Genomic DNA, 24,030 nt, shown 5'->3' on the forward strand with positions numbered 1-24,030 from the left:
CTTAAGTTAACATCCACGGTTTACCAGTCATACAAGTATAACTAGTGTAAATGGCTAACATTGCTGAGTCACGAACGAACTGCATTGAACTTGTGCAAGTTTTTTTTTACCACATGACTCATCTTGGAAACACGCCCAGTCGGGTATTTCCAGGTGACTGTAAAACCGGATTATGGGCCTCTGCAAAATCGACTCTATCATGGTCTATTCATATATATAAGTCATCACAATCGGCCCCAAATTTCCATGAGACATGTTTTAAGTGCCCCGAATAATGTCCAGCATATGTAAGTTATGTTCAGATAACAGTTTGTATGGCCACGACTATGTTTCCACTACGACATGTTCAGGTTCAGGTCCGGACTTATACGTCCATGAAATATGTGTGCTACATGTAGTTCTTTCCGTTACATAAGAATTGAATGTTGGCATAAATTTTACATGCAATTTGAAAACTATACATGCAAAATTATACAAGTCAGTAGTTAACACAAAAGTTCAGCAATAAATACAATAACAGTAATGTTTTCCTCTTTTTCCAGTGCAAATTTCACGACCCATGGAAGGTTTAAGATGGTTTAGAATTTTCGGACTCGTTTCCAGAGGTTTAGGTTTTCTTGGACTTGAACCTAAACGTCTTTACAAGCCCAGTTCAGGGGTTTCGGTACGCAGCCCTAACTATGATTTAATGCTTTCACTTATCTCCAAACGGATCTTCTGGTGGCAAAAAATCGTAACTACCGGCTAAGACTAGTCTCTACCAGATTGGCTACGCTGGCTAATCGGAAGAATAAGCTGCCAGGGGAGTTTGGCTAATCTCGAAGCAGATCTAATGGTTGCGAAGACCGTATCCAACTTGCAGAAGAAGTTTTTATTGTTGCAAGTTTGATACGGTCTTCGCAACCAATTAGATCTGCTTGGAGATTAGAGTTTGGCCACAAAAAGGGTTGACTGACCGCGTTGCTAACGAGGAAATCTACAACAAAGTAATGCGAGCCATTGGACCTCATGACAACATCTTGATAACTGTAATGAAGCGCAAGGTAAGATCGTCAGGGCTCGCAAAAATTATACTACAAGGGACAGTGCCAGGCAGCCGAAAGAGAGGAAGACAGAGAAAACGTTGGGAGGACAACATAAAAGAAAGGACAGGATTAAGCTTTAGCGGAAGCAGTGAGAGTGGCAGAGGATAGAGTGAGGTGGAGAAGGATGGTGGAAGATCTATTCATGGTGCCCCAACGACCCAAAAAGAGGTCAAGGGATAGGTGAGGTGTGGTGAAGCTGAGCAGGGGGGATGTTAACATTACTGCAGACTGACTCTCCTGGTCAATTAGTCCTTTTGTGCCGAATTCTACGATATGTACCACCGTAGGAAGGCCTGGTGGAGGATAGGGCAAGACGGTCGCTCACTGCCGGCAGTCACGATATTGCCACCAGATTTGCATGCATGCAGATTATACTTTCCATACGTATGTTCTTCCAACACTTGTACAGGGAACACTGTCAGCACCAAGGACAGGGAAAATAATCAGTAAAAATGTTAAGAATGCAGAAATGAAGCCAAGGAGGCACGCGGCGTGACAGCAGCTGGTTAAATTACGCCGAACGACCTGTCACACTCAACCTTGGCACATCTACAGCAGTGAGCTGCAAGCATTGATTTCTTTAAAGCTATCCAGCTAAGATACCCCTACTGTACTTGCATCATAATCAATTCTTCTCTACAACGGTTCTTGGAATCTATCATCAACTTCAAGGATGGTAGAAATAAACAACAACAAACAAATAAGAAACAAGGAAACCGATGAACATAATATATAGGCATATATTTGATACTTTTAATGAGTACAGTGGATACAATTAATAGCTAACTTCGTTTTGTACATTAGACCCAGCACAGCTTCAGCAGACTGAAAACTTGCCGGACAATGCTAGGTTTACAATAATTTTAAATATTACAAAGAAGGCAATTTTAAAAATACAAGGTTTAATTTAGATATAATCATTATATGTTTGGGTTTGTATGAAAGTGTGTTTTTTCATCGACACTAGGAAAAAAGCAGTGTTAAGGCCAATGATCAAGTTATGCTTGGTACATTAAGACATAGCCTAAACATCTAGCGGATTTTTCCTCTCTTTCCTACAATTTTCACATAACATGGCAGCAATACAACTGTAATGCACTGTTTAACAATTTTTTAAGTATTACAGGTTAAAATAATACATATTAAGGTAACAACTAAAGTGGAGAAAGTCCTGAAATAATAATAGCAAATCAAAAATTCAGGATGGAAAAAATCATATCACATGTGACTGAATGCTAAGCAAAATCGATAAGAAATAATTCTTAGAATTAAAGGGGGACATAAAATAAAAAAGGACACTGGTTTAGTTTAACCTTACATCTTAGAGGAACCAGAAAAATGGCACAACGGCACCACGTCTTGTACAAGATACTCTTGCAGTGGAAACCTTGTAAAATTTCTCGTGGAAAATGGAAGGAACGGACTTTGACACATTCAAGAAGCGGTACAGACAATAGCTCATAATTACATGTACTTTTCTAATCAGAAGGACCTGTATGCTTCCCTGCTAAGTTCTGTGTTAAAACGCACACAAATGTGAGAAGTACTGTTCATAAGTCTTAAAACTGTCTTGGGAATGTAGAATAGGCTTCATGTGCACTGGGCATTTCACCTGAGTAAGATCATAACAGCAGTTCTGATTGGTCAGTAGAGATCTGGCTAGAATTCACAAACGCTAATTTTCATTGGTTAGGATCAAAGATAACATCATGGATTGGCCTTGATTTGACAAACATGGTTTGTCCTCATTTGAAACGCACACGGATGCACATTAATATAGTTCATTTATGTATTTTAGAGTACATTAATTTGATTTCTCACTATTAAGGGAGCTTTCGCTATGTCCCATCATCCTTCTAGCACCATTTTCTTAGGAGAAAATACAGACTGCACCTTGGAATATCCTAACTTTTTTACATTGGGGAATATCGAGAGATGCTGTACAATGTTATATCAAGACAGGTAAAATCTATATTTTCTGGAATATTAGCGTCGCATGTCACCTACTATGCAATATCGTTCAGAACTGCTCGACGGTTGGACAGAGTCGCCAGTCAAAAGGCGTGTACATAGTCGGACAGCATAAGAAACATGGGAGCATTTTTATCATTGGTACTTGAATGTGTAGTAAATGAAGCCCCTTGTGCGCCGAAATATACAATGATCTTGGACAAAAACAGCGATATATGGAGATTCACAGCTTGTCATTCGACAACATTGTTTTCTGTAAGTTTACTACATATTTTTCCACATAATACTGTATTTCTTTTTTTCCACATTTGCGATAGGCAACAATTTCTTAAGGCACATACACCATGAGACAGGCTTGTTTGGTGCAGCATATTCTTCTTGTAAGTCAGCAAGAATAGAGTCCTCTTCGTTAAACTACGACAAACGAGTTTGGAGAAAGATACTTGGATAGGACACAGAGCAGAGCAGCCCAAACCCCAGCGATGTCAGGATTGGCAAGACGGAATATGCACAAGGGACCTCACAGTAATCCACTGTCATAAATACTTATTACAATTCACAATAAATATGCATTATCATTTCTTACATTTATGTCAAGTACTCTTCAAGTAGGTAAAAGACTGGCTGTACCAACGGAAGTGGTAGAGGGTAGTAAGCAATAGCATTCTTACTTCTGTGCTCTAAGTCTTAAGTCTGTAGTCTTACATCTCTCCAAAGAGCACTACACTGGAAACAGTGATGTTAACGTATACGTGTGCTTTTGCAGAGTTACATGAACATGAGGGGAGTCAGGCCACATTGCTACCAACTTTCCTTCCCCGACTCGCCTGGCCTAAGTCACGTGACCCATAAACTGGTATTCTATCACTCTCCTTTTTTTCCGTGTAGCGTTTTAGGCAGCCTCAAATCCATTTGTGCCACACTGGTCCAATTTGATTGCCATTTTTGGGTATCAATCCTTTCACATTGTCATAGACAGACCTTCATAAACATCACAAATTAAACAAAAGCAATACACATTCTCAGTGTGTTCATTAATGCAATCAAACTAAAAAAAAAACTCTACCTAACAAATGCTATCTAGTCTAATGGACTGTACATTTTCTTGTGTACACAACCTACTATGTAAGTGGTAAGTATGCTTTCTTCTCGTACGCATTTAAGGAGGTTTGACAGATAGCACTTATGTGGTACAATGTAGGTAGAGCGTATCCTCTTTTTATGTGTTTGCACCGTACAAATTGCACTGAAAGCCTGGGAAATTGGAGTAGTGTGTAAGTGTGAAATCAATATTAGAGCCAATCAGAAGAAGGGTCAAAGTTCAGGAATACATATCAACCAATCGTAGCGCTCTCTAGATGAAGTACTGGATGATGAGCCAATCAGAAGAAAGGTCAGAGTTCAGGAATATATATCAACCAATCGCGGCGCTCTCTAGATGAAGTACTGGATGATGAAGGCGATGAATATTGCGAGGAGGGTGAAGGACGCCAGAATGATGGCCACCAGCTGCTCGTCGCTGAGCTCCTTGCGTTCGATTGGCTGCTCCTGGACAGGGCGTGGCGTCTCCATGACGACCTGCTCCTTGCTGCGGGTGTGGAATGTGAGTCCGGGGCTGTAGGGGCCGACCAGTGGGGTCGTGGGGTCGTCCTGGCACTGGCGGACGGAGCAGACACGCAGGTGGTACTCGGTGTCGGGTTCCAAGTTCTGGAGCGTGAACGACGTCTCGGGCCCTTTGTACACCTGTAGGATAGATGATAGGGATGTAGGTTAACATGTAAAGGAAAGCTAAAAAAAAAATTGAAAAGCTTTTATTTGTTTCACATAAGTCCGCCATATTTCAGGGATCTCCCACCATTTGCAACTTGCACCATGATGACGGCTTCTCACTTGATGATTGAATTATGTGTTCTAAATTTTCCAACCAGAATGAACAGTGCTTTTCACATAGTTACAAACTATATAAAAGTCAGTACACTAAAGCTACTTCACACATTTTACTGCTGACTAAATCGACTTATTCATATAGTATTACATAAGAAGCTCTTGCCAAAAGTTTTTGGTGAAATTGACCCTACAAACTACATTAAAGGCAACCTAAGCAATATTAGGGCGCTGAAAGTCATATATTCAAAATCAATTTTTTTCTGATTTCTATCCATAGTAAGTTTAGATAACACTATCCCATTGTATATCGACCATCATGGAGCAAAAATGTGATGTCGTTGTGCTGTGGGAACTCATTGAAAATCTGAGTACTTGGAGGCCAGCCATCATTTCAAATCTTCCGAACATGCACGATTCTGACCGATAAGTCCCGAACGCTTCCGAAGAAATAATCACGTGGTCATGGCTCAATGTGCTTGGGCATTGTGACGTCACGCGGCTGGAAGTTACCGAAGATTGTTGACAGAAAACGGTTACGGCTGGATTCTGGGCTGATTTTTGGGGGGACCCAATAAATAAAATACTCCTTTTGTGGCTTGCTTCTGTACTATTTTTAAACGCCCAAAGTATGAAATAATGATGCAGATGTGCTAATATAGGGAAGTAAATGTAAATTTCAACCTCACCAAACAGAATTGCTTTCCCCAGAATATTTCAAGTTTTACCCCCTGAAATCGCTTAGGGCACCTTTAACACATAAAGATCTACAAAGTTACAGCCACCATGTTACAACAGTGCCACCTGGCAGTCCTACAAAGTAGTGCAGTTGCTCCTTACCTCCTGGTACCTGGCCTCCCTGCCCTGCGCCATCTGCAGCTGGTACAGGATGGGGTCTCTCCTCATGGCAGGTACCTCCATCCACACCGCCTTACAGGTTCTGTCCGTCACTTCCTGAACCTTAGGGGCTGGAACAAAACAGTTGCAAGATTACTAAAAAAAGGTAATAAGGAAGACTACTAACAACAAAAAAACTATATCAAAACATGTATAAACTGTGTTCAAAGCAGCATATACTAGTACACCTTTCTCACGCGCGCGGACATGATAGAATGAAAATGAGGCCACTGTGGCAAACATTAGACCGATTCTAACTGTCCATCACAATTAGCAGTTCAGCCAAAGATAACATGGAAAATAGAGAATATACCAATGAGGCAATCAAGTCAAAGTCAAGTCAAAGCCTTTATTTTACTTCGAATGCTTGTTCGGCTGCAAACCTGTCAAGTATCTGAATTTCTATGTTTTTATTTTGCTTTTCTATGTTTTTATTATATCATGTCCGCCGCGTGAGGAAGGTGTATTGTCTTAATTGTGCTTTTGTATACCAAAGGCAGCAAAGCCAAAGGCTTTTCCTCTTCTGCCCAAAGACCTCACTGCCGAAGGCAACCCCAAAAACCAATTCCCTAGGGAATGCATTGGTGCCACTTTGGAAACTTAAGAAAAGACTAGTGATAAAACGCTGCCCTAATGCTTGAAAGCCTGATGCAAAGAAACAAACAAACAAACCCTTCATGGCCGCTTTCTGTGTGATGAACTGATCATGACTACACAAAGGCTCAAACAAACAAACAAACAAAAAAACAAACAAACAAACCTTTCATGGCAGGAGGTGGTGCTTTCTGCGTGATGAACTGGTAGATGGGGGAGAAGGGCCCCTCGCCGGCGTCGTTCGTAGCCAGGATGCGGAAGTTGTAGGGAGTCTGTTCGCTCAGTCTGTTCACTTTGAAGTTGGTGTTGGTGCCGGCATAAATGCTAACAAACCTACGAACAGACACAAACAGAAACGAAAATGTCATTCCCTTAAAGACCTTGTGAAATAAAGCTGAAGAGAACATATTTTCTATGTTGATGAAGGTTAGACATCCAGGTAATAAGATACGCCAAAAATAGTTACTCAAGCAACTGGATAAGATTTTCAAATTTTATCCAGTTGCTTGAGTAATTATTTTTGGCATATTTTCTATGATCTTTTGCCAGTCCTACAGGTTCTTTTCCTTGTGATTAAAATGACATATTGTTTGTGTGATAATTCAGCCAAGAAGTCATCAAAACGTGCTCAAAAAGTTTTACAAGTTCAGTCCATCAAAAACAAAAGAAAGTATTCCTCGTACTAGTGGCATTTTGAATATTTTAATCTGCTGTATTAAAAGATGAAGAATACAAGGTATATCACCTCAGTGTCACAAGCTTAGGTTTCATCATTGGCATATACAGGTTACATGCAATTTTACCAGGTCTGCATATGCACATGCTTTTCAAGGACCAAAGGCGAATGACCGCGTCTGAAGGTGAGGGATGTTGAAAACGTTAACTAAGACCACGAGGCTACAGGCGATGGACGGGACGACGAAGCTTGACATTTCAGTTTATTAATATCTAAACATCTTTCCAACAAAACAGCCCTGGTACTAGTGGTAGGTAATTATCTTCACCTCATTGACATATCACTTCACAGTTGGTCAACTACCAACTTCAGACTCTTGTCAATCATCTTTTAAAACCACTTACATAAGGTAGCGGATGCTACATGTATCTGAAACGTCTGACCATTCACAAAACTTATCCAGTAGCTTTTGCATTGTGTATCTTAGCTTATTGCAGCATACAGTGCCTTACAGCACTGTAGACATCCACATGTAACATGTAATTTGCAGAAATTGAATTTCTGGTGAAAATATAAGGAACTTGCGAATTTGCAGATGGAGAAAATTTGGTGTATCATGAATAAAAAGATAGCCAAGTAGCAACACAGCGAAGCCCAGGTTGCTTAGCCTGGGTGCCATCCTCTGTCAATGGGCATTTTCGGCCGAAGTACGGTCGACGTCCTGTCGATTACGCGGGCTTCGTGCAATTTTTAGAAATCAAAGTTGATCCAAATATTGACCTTTTACCAGGTTAGTTGATTCTGACTGATTCATGGACAAGAGATGGTACCATCTGATGGGGGATTTTTAGTTATTAGTGTTCTACAGACGTCGCCTGAGATTTTCATTTGAAAAATTCGGCGAGCTTTGGGCGATCTACAAATTCCGCCAATGTTCACATGAATTGTGACGCCGGCTTAACCGCTGGCTCAATCTTTTTGCTTGCTAACCATGTACAATGTAACCGCTGGATCAATCTTTTTGCTTGCTAACCATGTACAATGTAACCGCTGGATCAATCTTTTTGCTTGCTAACCATGTACAATGTAACCGCTGGATCAATCTTTTTGCTTGCTAACCATGTACAATGTAACCGCTGGATCAATCTTTTTGCTTGCTAACCATGTACAATGTAACCGCTGGCTCAATCTTTTTGCTTGCTAACCATGTACAATGTAACCGCTGGATCAATCTTTTCGCTTGCTAACCATGTACAATGTAACCGCTGGATCAATCTTTTTGCTTGCTAACTACGGACAGCAAGTGAAAAGATTGAGTCAGCGGTTACTACAGAGGGTCGTACCCAGGCTATAGCTTGCTAGTGGTTCGTGTAGATTTTTGTTCACTAGATTTCAGCAAAAAAAGTCCTCTTTCAAGAACACTCTTTGACATCAATAAAAGCAGTAGGGGGTCTGTTACGAAACCTGCTTGTTAGGCGTGAATTCTGACAGTCTGGACAACAGGCCTAGACGGTCTAGCCTACGCATTAAAGGCCGAACTAGTATTCTTGAACTTTTCAACTGCCCCCACGTGGAAAACACTTCTAGATGTAACCGCTTGTAACTGGATGTAACCACTTTGATCTGTCATGTCGTGCTCACGGTGATGAATCATGAAAGGCGCAACAGGATGAATATCCCACACACTGAACTTTTCAACCAGGGCTACAAGGCTGTAAGTAGTCTGACTGAATCATGATTCTATAGGGCCCATCAGCGCCCGGCAATAAATATGAAATACAACACGGGGTATTCTGTATCACACGAGGTACCAGCCCGACCGCGGGTCGGATCGCCTGTAGGCCCGAGGGCGATCCGACCCACGGGAGGGCCACGACTGAGGGTGATGCGCAATACAACGTGTTGTATTTTATTTATGTCATACCCACCCAAGAAAACCACACATTTCAATGAGAAATGCACCAGAAGTTGAGTAAAGTTGGTTTCCTCGAACAAAAAATTGTAACAGTCGCACATTCCAACAACCGAATTTTCGATAGCGGCGCACTCGAAATGCATTCTAAATTTTCTATGGAAGCCTATGTGATAACCCAAAAATATCACCCGGTCCGGAACACCCTTATCGAACATTTTTGCGGCCCAGGTATGACATAAAAGCCCTGGACATCAGGGGTTTGTGTTATACAGACGAGGCTGTCAGGCTCTCAGCTTCCATAGAACGTTTGGCTAACGCGTTGAGAGGGAAGTGTCGGGAAGCGGTCCTCTGAAATGTAATCTACCCGCGCCCTCACTGCAACGTAACACTAGAAGGAAAACCTTTAGTGTTCCCGCTGCGGAGTTTGCAAACCAGACGTCAATCAAGTTTGCCAGATTTGCGTAAATGCGTGTAGATTTTTAATTAGGTAGCCACACGCGATTACAGCTCATTAGCGCACGCGATTGGCACGACTCTAAAACACGTGTGGCACGAGAAAAAAACGCGTGTGAAACGCGTGGGAAGGGAAGTTAAACGAGATCTGTACTGTAGCTTGCAGCATAAAAAGGCGAAGGACGTGATGATCTAACCCCATTAATTATGAATTTGATTCCCTGGGATAGCTTTCATAATCCATTTGTAACAGCAATACCGTTTGCAATCAAAATTCATGCCAAAGGGACCAACCAATTTATCTACCAATTTACATCTGTCTTGACATACAAAAAGCTAAGTTATCATCAGTTTCTTAAAACTTAAATGCAGAAATGTTTGCGGTGGCTTTATGTTCGCAGTTTTTGCGGTTAACTCTTTATCACGAGCTTAAAACCACTGCAAAAAATTTTGAAATTCATAACTAAATAAGACACTCTTTCCTGCATTTTGAGGGATAAATTTTGTGAAGTTAAGTTTTTCCTCTGTCACATCTTCGTTCTAAAGCCAAATCTGAACTTTTTATAAGATTTATGAAGGTTCTTCCCAGAAAGAAACACCCCTGTGCTCATTGAAACACAGCATCGGGGTCCAGATCACATCATCGGGGGTCCAGATCATAGCATCGGGGGCCCCTATGCTGAAAAGGCCTGGCGAGAACACTGCGTGAATACCTTAGTGTAGGAAGAACGTTCAGCATTGTACTAATATATCTGCCAATTTATCAATTCACATCTATCTTCACATCCATTGAATTCATTACGGAGTGTGAAATACAGGAATTCTGTTTCGAATTTCAGGAATTTTAGAAGCCGGATGGAAACTTTTTGTCCCTTGCCAGTGGTTTTGGGCAGTTTTGACAGCCTATGTTTTACTGCTATCTAAAACAAGGAATATAACCCCCCCCCCCCAAAAAAAAAACTTAAGGTCCGCAGGTTTTTGCCATGGTCGGTCAGGGTAAAACCTGACACACAACATTCCTTCTCCTAGGTCCAGCCCTCCAGACTAAGCCCATTTAAAGGGGCATATTGTGACATGAGCATAAAACAAAATTCTTTCTTTTTGATTATTTTTCTACATCATTAGTTAAATCTACCTTATTACACTGCACAGCAATATTCATTACGTATGGATGCGACTTTGTAGTATCGTGCGGACGTCTTTAAAAAAAATTGTATTCGCAATCCCCACCACCACTTCACTTGTCCGCCATTTTGTCGAACCATTGCCGAACACGCGATCGAACGTGCGACGTTCTTAAGTTTGATCACTTGTGGTGATTTTCCTATGACGCTCGATCTCCGGGGCGCAAGTTCATATGTAAATGAACCAGATTTTACACGTTTTTCGTCGTTTATCAATGGTGGAAATGTGACAAAATGACGGGAATATGTTGGAAATAAGTAACAAATAAGTTACAAATGTGAATCTTAGTGTAGATCTTTCAAATTCTTACTATTTGTAGTTTTTGCCCACCAGATTCTACAATATGCCCCTTTAAGGAGCACATGCTCCGCCAAATTAGCTGGAGCTATAAAGGAGTATTACTTGGTGTGTCCAGGAGATTTGCTTGTGTCCTGAATTTTTTTTATCATAATGGTGCACCTAAATTTTTGCTGGTGCACCCAATTTTTTTGGGTTGGGAGCACAGTGCTCCAAAGTCTAAAACTCAGTCTGTAGCCCTGTAGGTCTAACTTGTGTAATTCCCGTGCAGTGCTTCAGACTGTCACGTAGGCAGTCTATCTCTCTGTCTATGAACCAGTAGGTGGTCTTATTCAGGTGTGTATTCATCCGCTAGAATACATGTTTTCAGTTGTGTTATTCCTGGGGACTGCTTCAGGCTGTCACATAGTCAGTACCCCCTGGGATGATCAATCAGGAGCTGATCAGGACTTAGATAAACAAGCTGAATCCCACAATAAATATCTTGAAAAACAATTTTCAGCAGCAGCCAGGTGAACGACCGATCTTGACAATCATGGTCTCATTTCGGCATTACTTTTCTGACTAAAAAAACGAAAAGCTGACTTAACACATGTTAAAAGTTATATACAATGTCATGTAGTGGTGAGAAATTCCATTTTAGTCAAGTTGACACAAGTGATACAAAGTGTCTATCAGGTAAATGCTTGTTAGCAACTGAAGAAATTAGCAGGAAATTGTCGGTTGCTGGATGTGCACAGTCTGGCATTTGGAGTGGTACCATCGTAAGCTAAATGTACATTTTTGGAGTGTTAAAGTGCCTCTTGTGGGGTGTGGGTGCTTGTAAATGCCATAAAAAGAGGAAACATGCAACAATTTTGGGCAATGTAATCTGCTCAAAATAGAATCAGTTATGTGCCCATGCAAGGTACCTATTTTTACATTACAGCCAAAGGAAAGTAAAAAACTTGACATGATACCTTGTCACAGATAAGACACCTTGCCCTGATAGTTTTCTCAACAAATATTCACACACAGTGTTTTCATAACTACTTAACATTTTCCTGTATTGTTTATTTATTTTTCCAACATTGTATACTACAGCAGGGAAGGATTATAAGGTTTCATGTATGCATTACTCTGTGTGGGCACACTAAAAGAGTCTATCCTAAAAAAGTTAACGGCTGCATGAATGTGTGTTCATAGCGGTGAGAAATTCTCTTTTAGCCAGCCCAACTGATCTCAAGCGTCAAACTTGTTGACGCTTGTTAATTGTCAGTGAAGAGAAATTAGGAGGTAAAGTTTGGTACCCAGGAATTTGGGGAAAATAGGAGCGGGCAATCAAATTGGTGTGACCTAAGAATGAGTTCTGGTATCTTCCATCTGAAGGAGGTTTCCCATTGCCTTCGTGTCTGCGTTAATCTTAGTTGTTACTCCGGGGAGGAGGTGTGACCTCCTTCTGGGAGTATTGGGAATGTATTTGTTTGCGCGTTCGCAGCTATAACTCACGATCCCGTCGTCGCATTGGTGTGTAACTTGGTATATCGTTTGCCTGGTTCGGCGTGGTGATGCACAATAGCTTTGTTACACCATAACTACTTTAAACGTCAATCCAATATCGTAATTGCACCCCTATAATTAATGCTATGTCCCACTGCCCTGCCATAGGGACCATGTTATAATCCGTTATGCATGACTGGAATACTTCAGGCAGATACGGTGTATAAATCTTCCTTACTTGCTGTGATCGTATAGTCACTGCTACATTGAAAAATAGACAACGTGCATCACCACACGCAACCTAGCAAACGACATACCAAGTTACATACCAATGCGGCAACGGGAATTGTGAGTTTTAGCTGCGAACATGTACATAGTGACCTCCAGTCTGTGTATTAAGTATGCCGTGTCCACTCGCAACTCGCTTACAGTATGTGCGCACGGGACGGACGATGCACTTTTACGCACAGTGTGAAAATGGGAAATCTCTGGACCTTCAAACTTACCACACTTGTAGTTTATAATACGGAGGCTGTGACAATGTAAAAAGTTTACGCAGGGGATGAAAGATTGTTGAGAAATATCTCTCAGAAAAGTGCGCGCGCCAGTGTCACTTCCGGGTGGTTAGATCCGGTGACCTTTGACCTTCGTGAAATGTTACGATAATATAAATTAGCCTTTTTTATTGCAAATAGCTTGATAGCTATAGATCAGGCCGGCCTGCAATTGTGGAAAGAGGATTTACTGCATATTTGTGATTTCTGATACATCTTAGTTGTAAGGCTGAATGGTTCGTTGATAATTGAAAAGGGGCCATCTAGATCTAACTTTGTGACTTTTCCCGGAATTTCTAGATCCCATCTATGTCATACTGTAAAAACATACTTTTCAGCAGGTTGACCACTCCTGTCTTGAAAGAAAAAGATAAACAAACACTTTTTCTTTACTTGCTCTAAAACACTACTTGGACTGTGCAGAGATGCAAAGTTTGTGTGGGTCAATACTTGTACATACTATAAATACTTCACGGAGAATTGTGTCCTACGGACTCTTGTTTAGATTCTTCTCTATAAGCAAACTCGATACTGGACCCACACAAGAGACTGTAGAGTTTGCAAACTTGTTTGAAACATCTCTGTTGTTCAGGACTCAAAGTTGATTTGGGAAAGTGCATTTGGGAAAATAAGGAGTGGGCAATTCCAAAAACCAACAAATTAAATTGTGTGGCCTAAGGATGAAATTTTAGGTCTCACCTCAGAGTTCTGGTATCTTCCATCTGCAGAATGTATTCCGTTGCCTTGGTGTCTGCGTTCTTGGTTCCGTCCGTCCACCTCAGTTTCAGGCTGGAGTGACCACACTGCACGCACTCCAGCTTGGGAGGGTTGGGTGGCAGAGGCTTCGTTCTGGCCTTGATCGTCGCGCTGAAGGGACCAGCACCTATCCTGTTCACTGCCTGGATTCGCAACCTACATCAACAACAAAAATACTGAATATACCACGATCCGGCTTTAATCTATCTCTTATTTATCAATCTGGAGTACAGATAGGTACTTCCTTCAGATGAATAGGACTGATGTCCAAAGAAGCCAATGACAGGTAAACAGAATTCAAGTTAGCAACCTACATCAACAGGATGCACTACAGGCTGTACATGTGTGTCAGTCTAGAGTCTTGCAAGCTGGTTTTATCATGAGCAAATGCCTGCTAGGTGCAAGTACAGATCCAATTGTACCTGCACTGAAGTAGCCATTTGGCACCCCATTTTTTATTGGTTACAATACAAAGTTAGACAGCAAGGAGAAGATTAAGCCCTGCACTGGAAACTCTTTTTACAACATAGTGTTAGTACCGTTCCGGCTAATTAAGTTAACATCATCCATGTTTCTGTAAGGTTTCTATCCAGTTCTGGACCAATTTCTGACTGTCTTTTGGTCCAGACAGTTTCCCAATTTTCTGGTCAATCTTACATGGGTTTTTATCCAGCTTCTGTCTGGTCAGAGTACCTAATTACCTAAGTACTGTATTCATGTCTGGGCCATAATAACATCAAATGATAGTGTACAACTTTGCCTCATGCAGAGAAGAAAATTGCAGACATACAATGCACCCAGGCTCACAGCAATTTTTTTGTTCGTTTCAAGGCATCCTCATTTGAAGTGAAGCACGATGCTTTAATTATCATACTAAGTACTAGTGCACATGGTAGGCTGTAGAGCACAGAAGTCAGATGTGTCATGGGCATATTACTCCACTACTCTCTGTTTCACAATTATTATATCTTTTATTGATATATTCATAGTAACAGAATATCTCTATATTTATAATTACCTAGACTAATCTCATGACATGTTAAATGAAATAACTTTAAGAGGAAATGAAGCAAACCTGGTGAGATGTTTACCATAGCTGGAGAGATCTGAATATCAACAACATTGCAACAACAAGATTTTCTTATCGTCAACCCTTCCAGTTCTTTTAATTGTATTATGATTTGTATTTATTATTTATAATTTGTACTATGATTGTTATAATTCATTTACCATTGTTATCATTACCTTCATTGTTTTCATTATGATCATTATTATCATAATTACTAATTATTATTTCTATATGTTGATATTTCTGTTTGTATTATCAGTTATTCTATGTACGCAGGCCCCCTCTGAAAAGCAGTGGTAACCACTGAGCAGGGCTACCCTGGATAAATATGACAGAATAAAGAAAGAAAAAAATTCCTATAATATCATAAATAACGCAAGTACCTATATGTGGTGTCAGGAAGCAAGCCCTCCAGTATGAAGTCCGTGACGGGCAGTTCGACTGCCACCAGCCTCCCCTCCAAACCGATGTCAATGTTGTAGCCCAGTATATCTTCCCCATTGCTGCACGGCTCGTCCCACTCCAGATGCAGGGAGGATGCAGGGTTTTCCGGGGTCTCGTCGGCGACAACTTGGAAGGTCGTCACGGCGCTGGGGGAAGACGCCGGCGTTTGACAGGTGGCCACTGGACTGAAGGGCCCCACGCCAGCTGAGTTTACTGCCTACAAGGACAGAAAGCAGAAGAACTTATTGCTATTGCTGTTCACCTTGTTGTAGTGCTGTTTTCTTGATGCAAACTCTGATGGCTTATGGCTTGGTGACATAAAGAAAACCGAACAAAAAAGAAAGCCCGACAAAACCGCCTAAAAACTTGTCAAAAACCAGCTGGAGCCATTCCTCTGTTTGGAGAGTAACATAGGGCAGAAAGTTTCCTTGATGTATCAGTAGCAGGGTATATTTTTACAGGGCTAGGGAGGAGTTGCTAGCCCTTCCCCGTGACGTGTTCGTGGCATCTCATTGAACATGGGAGACCCGTTTTACGTCCCTTCCAAAAGACAGGTGTAACCCCAACTGATATGCCCTTCCCAGGATTTGAACTAGGGTCTACCAGTTACCAACTAATTGGAACCAGGAGCTCAACTGTGAGACTGCAACCAGTTGAGCTACAGGGACATCAATAAAAGGACTGATATCATGCAACAATGATTAACTTTTGCTATATACAGTCAACCCTGCCCAAGAAGACCACCCAGGGGACTGATAAAATCTGGTCTTCGTGGACAGATGGTCACTATAAACAAGAAAGTGGTCACATTGGTCAAGTGTTCCTTACATGTATGTAGGTGGTCTGGTTTGAATGTACATACAGACATTTTGTAGTTCAAAATGAGAGAAAAATGATGAGAAGGTAGTTTTGATCAGTATATATTCTAAACTTTTAACTTTACAGTATGTTAATTAGCTCACTACAGATGATCTGTGCTTTGTTTTTCTTTATAGCTTACACCTGTATGTATTACGTTTCTCCAACAGTGGAAGAACAATTGCTCCTTGTCAAAGGTAACGCTTTCATGGCAACCATAAAGACCACGCTTGTGTAGCTGCTTAAAGCACTGAGGCATAACAAAAATATGCAATAATTAACCATTAAAAAAAAAGATTGCCTCTTAATCTTATCCACAACGATATTAAGGGCACGGGGACTCACCATTCAATCCCCTAGCAACTGAGGTAATCTACTTTTAAGAGAAAATATGATTTTTGATGACACAGTGCCAGTATAAGGATGTTACAGGGAATGAATTTCTTTAACTGTGTCATCAGTGGCCTAGGGGTATGACTAGAAGACACGGGACCGACAAGTCACGGGTTTGGTTCCCGTTTACCAAGGCCAGACGCCGTGTCCTTGGCATTTCACACGACTTTCACCCAGGTGTAGATGGGTAACTTCTTTTCTTCATAACATGCTGTTGTGAACAATATTCACTGTCATTCAATGCTAAGATAGAAACTCAATATAGCGATCCAGTGTGACCTATCAGTGGTTCACATCTGCCAAGTGTTCTTGCTTTTTTAAGAGATGGCACCGGTTACTTGAAAGGTGGCAGACACAGGGCTCTGCCTTCAAACGCCATGGCCCAGATATAGATTAACAACCCACTACCCTAAAACCTTTACATGGCTATGGGACATTAACTTCATTCATGGTTTTTGTTTCTTCTTCCATACACATAAAACACCTTGGCAGCAAAACAACTGAATAGTGTGTTTTTTCACTACATTTCATTAAGCCATGAAATGATTCAAGGTTTAAAAATGATCTAATATTGATAATTAATAATTCATTATTTTTCTACAAAAGCCGACCATTCAGTTGTGTACAGAGATAATAAGACTTCAGAAAATAAAGCAGTTACTCAAGCAACTGGATATGATAGCATCCACTACTTTTTTGTCAGTGACTCTGAGCAAGATTTGCTTTTCAGGGTTTTTTTAACCACCAATTGATATGCAAATAAAGTAAAGACAGTTTAAGATAGACATAAGTCCAATTGGAAAAGAAGAAAGACAAAGTCAGGACAAGGTTCACATGACAATAGCTCCTGTTGTTTTAGAACAGGAGCTAAAATGTAGACTCACCTGGACTCTGAAGTAGTAGTAGGAGGCAGGGCTCAGCCCCTTGACCTCGTAACTGTTGGCCTGGCCTGCGTAGAGTTGGGAGAAAGTCCCGTCTACACAGTTCCACTCCAGTCTGTACTCGACCACCTCGGCTCCGTTCCCTGCTGGCATCTGCAAAACAACACCATTTCAATCTTTTACTTGTTCTATCCATTTATGAATCTTAAGACTGGTCCTTTCAAAAGAGTTCTTAGAACCCAAACCTTGCTGAAATGATTAGTGGAGTTTGAAAATGAAATTGTACATACTAGTGGAAATTTGTTGAATTTCAAGTTTGATTTCTACGCGATGTTCATCTCTACCTAACTGGCAAACGTCATAATCATCAAATCAAAATCATCCATCATAAATGTAATATGGTATTTTCTCAATAATGATGCAAATGAGGCCTTCACTCACATCTACTGATGACCTTTTATTCAACCATTACCATTCCAGTTAATGTGGTTTTTACAATGTGGTCCCAAACGTAAAGGAGTGAATTAAATGCACTTACAGTACCGCTCGCGTGATAGTTAACATCTCTAACGCGTTATAACGCGTTAGAGTTGCATTCTCGTCGCGTTATCCTCGCGTTAGGGTTATGTTGTTGTCGCGTTATAGTTTTTTTCTAACGCGTTCTCGTGCGTTAGGGTTAGAGTTAATGAGATTGGGTCAAATTTCATGTTTGTTTAACCAGCGGTTAAAACAATAGCGACCTGTCACTTTGAGGGATGTCATGTAGCGACGGCGGCGCCTCGCTCGTGCCGATACAAGCCAGAAATACAAACGATAAATTACGTTCTTTTTAATTTCAAAGACCACATTACGCTAAGAGCAAGGGACGAAAAAATCCCCGACTATCAATTAGAAACTCTGGCCTCCTTTGCAAAAATCTTCAGCGGCGTAATTTATTTGAGGGGAGCGCTAAAACGCCGGCAAGGGCAGTTCCGCCGCCCCGAAAAATAAAGCCACCGAAGGAGGTAACGGAACGCCAACATTTCTGGTGGAGTTATACGGCATATATTTCTTTTTATTGAATTGAGAACCGACCCTCTCTGTGACAATATTGACTGCACTTTCTAACACGAAATGCCGCAAGCCACTTGTAGTACACGTCAGTAAATCCAACATCGTCGGACATCCCGTGCCGCACGTAAAAAAACAAAGGTCGATGACCCGTCCCTTGGTGCACGTGCGTGGTAAAACCGTCGGCGCGGCGGCGTGTTGCAAATTTCCACCTTCTGAAACACTCCAATTTGCGATTGCTTTGGTAAAAAGAAGCAGTTTGACTGTTGCGACACACACACAAAAATAGTTTGAAAAATATATCGGATCAGTTAGTTTGTTTCTGGACATAATATCGTAGATAATGTTTCTGTTTACCCAACATGATACATGTATCAAGCATGTCAAGCCGCCTACGTTCTCACGGTCTGAACAGTTGATTGACAGGTGGCCGCTCTTTGTGGGACATCCGCCTGGCGCCAAGCAGTCTGGACGACCGCCGAGGAGGCCGATCTGAGCAGCCCGATCTTTGCCGAATATAAACGACATTCTGTCATTGGTCACCGAAGGAAACCGACATCTATGGGGTGGAGAGTGTGTCCGAACGTTTCTAAATTTGGAGATAGTCACTTGTTTTCTGAAGTGAAGTCGAAGGATACAAGGGAGGGAGGACTGACATTGCCGGCAGGTATTGCAGAGATTTGCCGCGACATCGTTCCATTATCTGTGCTGGTGGACATGGTTTTCCAAATAATACAAAATGTACTTTGTTGGTATTGTTTTACTTATTATTGTTATTATTATATATACATACATATGCTATGAATAAAACGATATTGTGTTCGATCATAACATAGAATTTGTATATAAGTAGATTATGTTTTTATTTCCTTGGTTAGGCATTGGTAGGTACGTTTCTAGACTACGACTGAAGTTTTCATACGCCGACTCCCTTTGAATGCGACTCGCTGCTTGTCGGGGGTGCAGCGGGACAGCCAACAAACCTACCTGTTCCTGTCGGAGCTGTTGCGTTCCCGCCTAGTTCCCACCGTTCCTGGTCGTCCGACAATCGACGAACCTTACTGCTGGGAATTCATTCAACCTTGCAGCGATCTTAAATTCTGATATCTTGGTTTGACAACAGATATAAGGCATAAACTATTTTGCCTAAACATGTTATGTATCATCGGTTCTTGATTCCGAAATGCTGCTATGACGTCGGAAAAAGACACTTATACATAGATACAAACGCGCACGCACACAACTCAGAACCTTCCACCTGTGAAAATGTCCATGATTGTCAGCGGTGATGATTCGGCCCCGTTGTAAACCTTATTATTTGACTGAATATATTTGCCAATTTCTACGTATTATCTCAGAACTTTGTTACGTTAATTTGGAGAGCTGAAATCACTTATTATTTTTTATTTGTTGACAAGAAACGTCACATTCTAGTTGATCTCAGTGTTGAGTTTGTGTTAAAGTTGAAATCTACTTTATCGATTTCGTTCCCCTTCATTGTGTATTTGTTTTAAGTTTTGTTGGCACTTTACGTAACTAACTGTGTAACTAACATTATTTTATTATGGCTGTTCAATAAGGTTCAACAAACATGTACACTGCGTCACAACATATTGCATTTGAAAATCAAAGGTAAGTTAAGTATAGACTATCGGCAGCTTATTCATCTAGACGGATCGACCACCTCCAGTTCCAAATCTTGGAAATACGGTAGGTTATTCACTAAATCTGTCAGTGCATGAAGAAAATTGATACCCTTTGAATATTGAAACCGTACGGTACGGGATTCATACTAGTACTCCGTCAGATCGGCGTTCACAACATTACCACGAACTACTAGTATATGCGTATATTTCAAGTACTATCCTAGAAACTGTTAGAATACAATGCAATACAATACAATAAAAATATAATAGATAGTAATAATCTGTTTATAAATCCCTTTGAATTTTGAGACCTACGGGATTTACTACTCAGTCAGATCGGCGTCCACAACATTACCGATTCATTACTACGAACACAGTTGCCATCAAACATGATGCACTCTGCCGATGCGTATATTTCAAGTACAGAACTATCCTAGAAACTGTTAGTATATAGCTTAATACAATACAAACATAATACATAGTAATAATCAAATGTCAAATACACAGGGCGGACAAAAATCAACATTGTTGTCCCTTCTTTGAGAACATGCCGACAGAGAAGCCGCGGGTCTTCCCGCATGTGTCAATCAAATTTTGCAGCGCATGGTAGGCGCCGCCGGTCTAGACCCGCAGTTTTTGCTACCGGCATCTGAACAATTATGTCGAGTCTTACACGCGCAAAACATTGTGATTGCAATCGCCACGATAAATACCTCGTATTTGTGCTCAAAACGCCAAAAGGTTGACAACATGCCAGACGCTCCTAAACTTATAAAACCGTGTACACGTCGTATACGTAATGCAGGGTGGAATTCGCATAAACAAGTCACATCATCCAATTTTCCACCCGGAAGCGAAATGATTCCGAAATCGGTCGCCGCGCCACGGTTCTGGAGCTTGAATGTCGAAGGGAGATATCTAACGTTACATGTAAAAGCTCGTTAAGTAGATATTTCCCGGCCTTTTACATCAACGTAAGGTACCCAGCTTTTTGATAGCGAGGGCAGGCGCTCGGCTTTATGATACGGTACTTGACTCTACCGACTCTAGTCTATATCATATTGTGCGGGCCGGCGCCCCACACGTCGTGTAACTATAACCAAGGAAATTTGTTAATCAAGTCGTAAATTTTGAACATTCAAATTGTACCCAATTTTTGATAGTACGATCTTGGTATATAATTATATCATCGGCCTACACAAGAACGGGGGACGGGGTGGTCATGGCACGTCCACATTCCGCCCAGCACGGGGCCGATTAGCGCTCCTCCAAATTGTCTTTGATGTTACCGCCGCCTGCATAAGAATGGCCGGACCTATCGCGTTAGAAAAAAACTCTAACGCGTTCTGATTAGCGGAGGCGCCTAACCCTAACGCGAGGATAACGCGACGAGAATGCAACTCTAACGCGTTATAACGCGTTAGAGATGTTAACTATCACGCGAGCGGTACTGTATGCTGCAAATGACAAAAGAGTCTTTTTATTCAATATGTCATCCATTTGCAGTGGAGACGTCACAGCAAACAACACAAAAATAAAACCATTTGAGGATTTCCAGTATTGAAGCTTTACCTGCCAGCTGACAAGCGCGGCTGTGGGCGCCTTGCAGGTAAGTACGGGCTCCGAAGGTGCGTCGGGCGGGCCGGCGCCAGTCGTGAAGACAGATGGCTCCGACACAGGCCCTCCCTGTAAACAATAACAAACAAACACATAGTTATCCTTTTATTATCTTATGTGATAAATATTACTTTATTACTTTCAGTTACATGATTGTAGTTCAAGCACCCAGTGTGAAGACCGGTTCCAACATCGGCCCTCCCTGTAGACAAAAACAAACAAACAAACAAACACACTGTTATCCTTCTATTATTACGATGCGACCGGCCAGAACTGTAGTGGGGAGAGGGGTGCAATGACGTTGATTTTCCCATAGCCCACCAACTCACTTGCAACCAAAGTGCCTGTTTGTCTGGCTGGGGTCGTCACGGTTGTTGTCGTTAAAAGAACATCTTAATTAGCTTTGCTGCAAAGTTCTGCTAATTTTCTGGAGATCTTTGAAAGATTGCAAGCTCTGTCTATATCTTTACACAACGATTTTTGTCCGTCAAAGATGAGCAAACTGTTTTTCCTTCACGAGTGTCAAAATTACGGACGCAGGCTAGAACACTGATTTCATATAACAAATATTACTTAGTTATGTTGTAGTTCAAGTTTTGTTTCCATTTCTTACGCATTATCTTAACATCATTATCTTTGTGGCTAATGCCTTTGTATAGGTGGTTTTCTTGTGACTTACCCCCACTCTGTTGAAGGCCTTCACCCTGAAGGCGTATGTCCTCCCCGGGAGCAGGTTGATGATGGTACATTCCATCTCGGGGCCCTTGTACACTTCCAGGGACGTGCAGTCGTCCATCACCATGTCAACCAGGTACTCCGTAGGCGGGCTGCCTCCATCGTAATCCGGGGGTGCTGAATATGACGTTAGAGGAAGAAACTTTATTGCGCGACAATTGCAACAGGTACAATGAATGGCAACTTGTAGATGCACTTTGTACATGACAATTTTTCATATCTAACAATTTCTAATACAATATAACTAATATAATACAGTACATCAGTAGAAACAGCCTACATGTATCTAAATAGTAATAGACTATAAGTGTACATGCTCTAGAACAGAAGGTTGGTAACGGTAACAGAATGCTGCGTCAGTATAACATTGTCTCGTTTTAGCATAGAGTTGTATTGGCCTACATAGGTAGATATATGAACAGGGCATGATAAGATCATATTGTGTTGAAATGTGGTAGTATTGAAACGGACTTACATACATTGGATTGAAACAATTTTTGTTGGTATGCAATGAGATAAACATGTTTTCTAAACTGACTATGCACAGAAAACACTAGAAAATTGAATTTGATAGTCTGACTTTTAACGCCCTGATAATGCGTTGGGCTCCTTTTAAGTGTCAAGGTGGTTAGGGTTGTTGAATCTAAAGGTTCTGAGTTCAAATCCCAAGCAGTCCCCAATGTCATGCCCTTGGGAGAGGCACTTAAGATTTACTTCCTCACTACTATGCATAGAAAACACTAGAAAATTGATTAGATAATCTGACTTTTAACGCCCTGATAATGCTTTGGGGTCCTTTAAAGTGTCAAGGTGGTTAGGGTTGTTGAATCTAAAGGTTCTGAGTTCAAATCCCAAGCAGGCCCATTGTTGTGCCCTTGGGAAAGGCACTTAACATTTAAACTTCCTCACCTAACTCAGTTGAAAATGAAAACTTCAATGAAAACTTCAGTGCTCTCAGATTTGAGGTGTTTCAGAGGAGTCACGTCTCGAGCACATTAAAGGTCACATCACACAGTATCGAAAAGATTCTATTTATAACATATCATATGGAAATCAAAGACAAACTACGACTACTAGGAATATACATGGCTAAACTAAGTTCTGTAATTCTTGATTTGTTAACTGTAACTTAATTTTAGCTAATTCAATAGTCACTAGTCAACCCCTAAAATTTCATCATCGCAAATATTTGATCACTAACATTTTAGACAACGATGTTTGTTCCCACTGTTAAAATTAAATGCAGTGAAACTACTCCCTTTTCCCCCCAACCACTACAATTACAAACCGCAATATTAAATGGATTTACAGTATATATATAGGGCTAAAGATGCATAAAGAAATAAACAAATCTAAGGAAGGCTTACCCCACTTAATTTGTAGAGAGTTAGCCTTTGGCTTTCCGCAGAGCTTGGGAGGATGGCACTGGCCCGGTATGACTGGCAATGTAGTGATACTGTAGGACTCTGAGTACTGAAAGGCAATGAAACAATGTTAAATAAAGAACACAACACATCATCATCATCAATCCAGGGTATCATCACTCCTTTGGAGGAACCCCTCCCTTGTCAGACTCCAAGTTTTCCTCTGT

At 41.1% G+C, this 24,030-nt stretch overlaps 1 protein-coding gene across 4 annotated transcripts in view; it reads right to left on the reverse strand.

The window, feature by feature from the left end:
* Positions 1-1,807: 1,807 nt before the first annotated feature.
* LOC136423209 (fibronectin type-III domain-containing protein 3A-like) overlaps positions 1,808-24,030 on the reverse strand; it is a 92,372-nt gene continuing 70,149 nt past the window's right edge. For all 4 annotated transcript variants that reach the window (XM_066411284.1, XM_066411283.1, XM_066411281.1 and 1 more), the window contains 9 exons: positions 23,807-23,912; positions 22,384-22,556; positions 21,660-21,773; positions 17,395-17,544; positions 15,199-15,476; positions 13,690-13,902; positions 6,598-6,764; positions 5,781-5,908; positions 1,808-4,799 (listed from right to left, as the gene is read on the reverse strand). In XM_066411284.1, the coding sequence (XP_066267381.1) occupies positions 4,491-4,799; positions 5,781-5,908; positions 6,598-6,764; positions 13,690-13,902; positions 15,199-15,476; positions 17,395-17,544; positions 21,660-21,773; positions 22,384-22,556; positions 23,807-23,912 (1,638 nt within the window). In that variant the 3' untranslated portion in view covers positions 1,808-4,490. The remainder of the gene's footprint in view (positions 4,800-5,780; positions 5,909-6,597; positions 6,765-13,689; positions 13,903-15,198; positions 15,477-17,394; positions 17,545-21,659; positions 21,774-22,383; positions 22,557-23,806; positions 23,913-24,030) is intronic.

The sequence above is a fragment of the Branchiostoma lanceolatum genome, chromosome 17 (genome assembly GCF_035083965.1).
Source record: "Branchiostoma lanceolatum isolate klBraLanc5 chromosome 17, klBraLanc5.hap2, whole genome shotgun sequence".
Classification (NCBI taxonomy): Eukaryota; Metazoa; Chordata; class Leptocardii; order Amphioxiformes; family Branchiostomatidae; genus Branchiostoma; species Branchiostoma lanceolatum.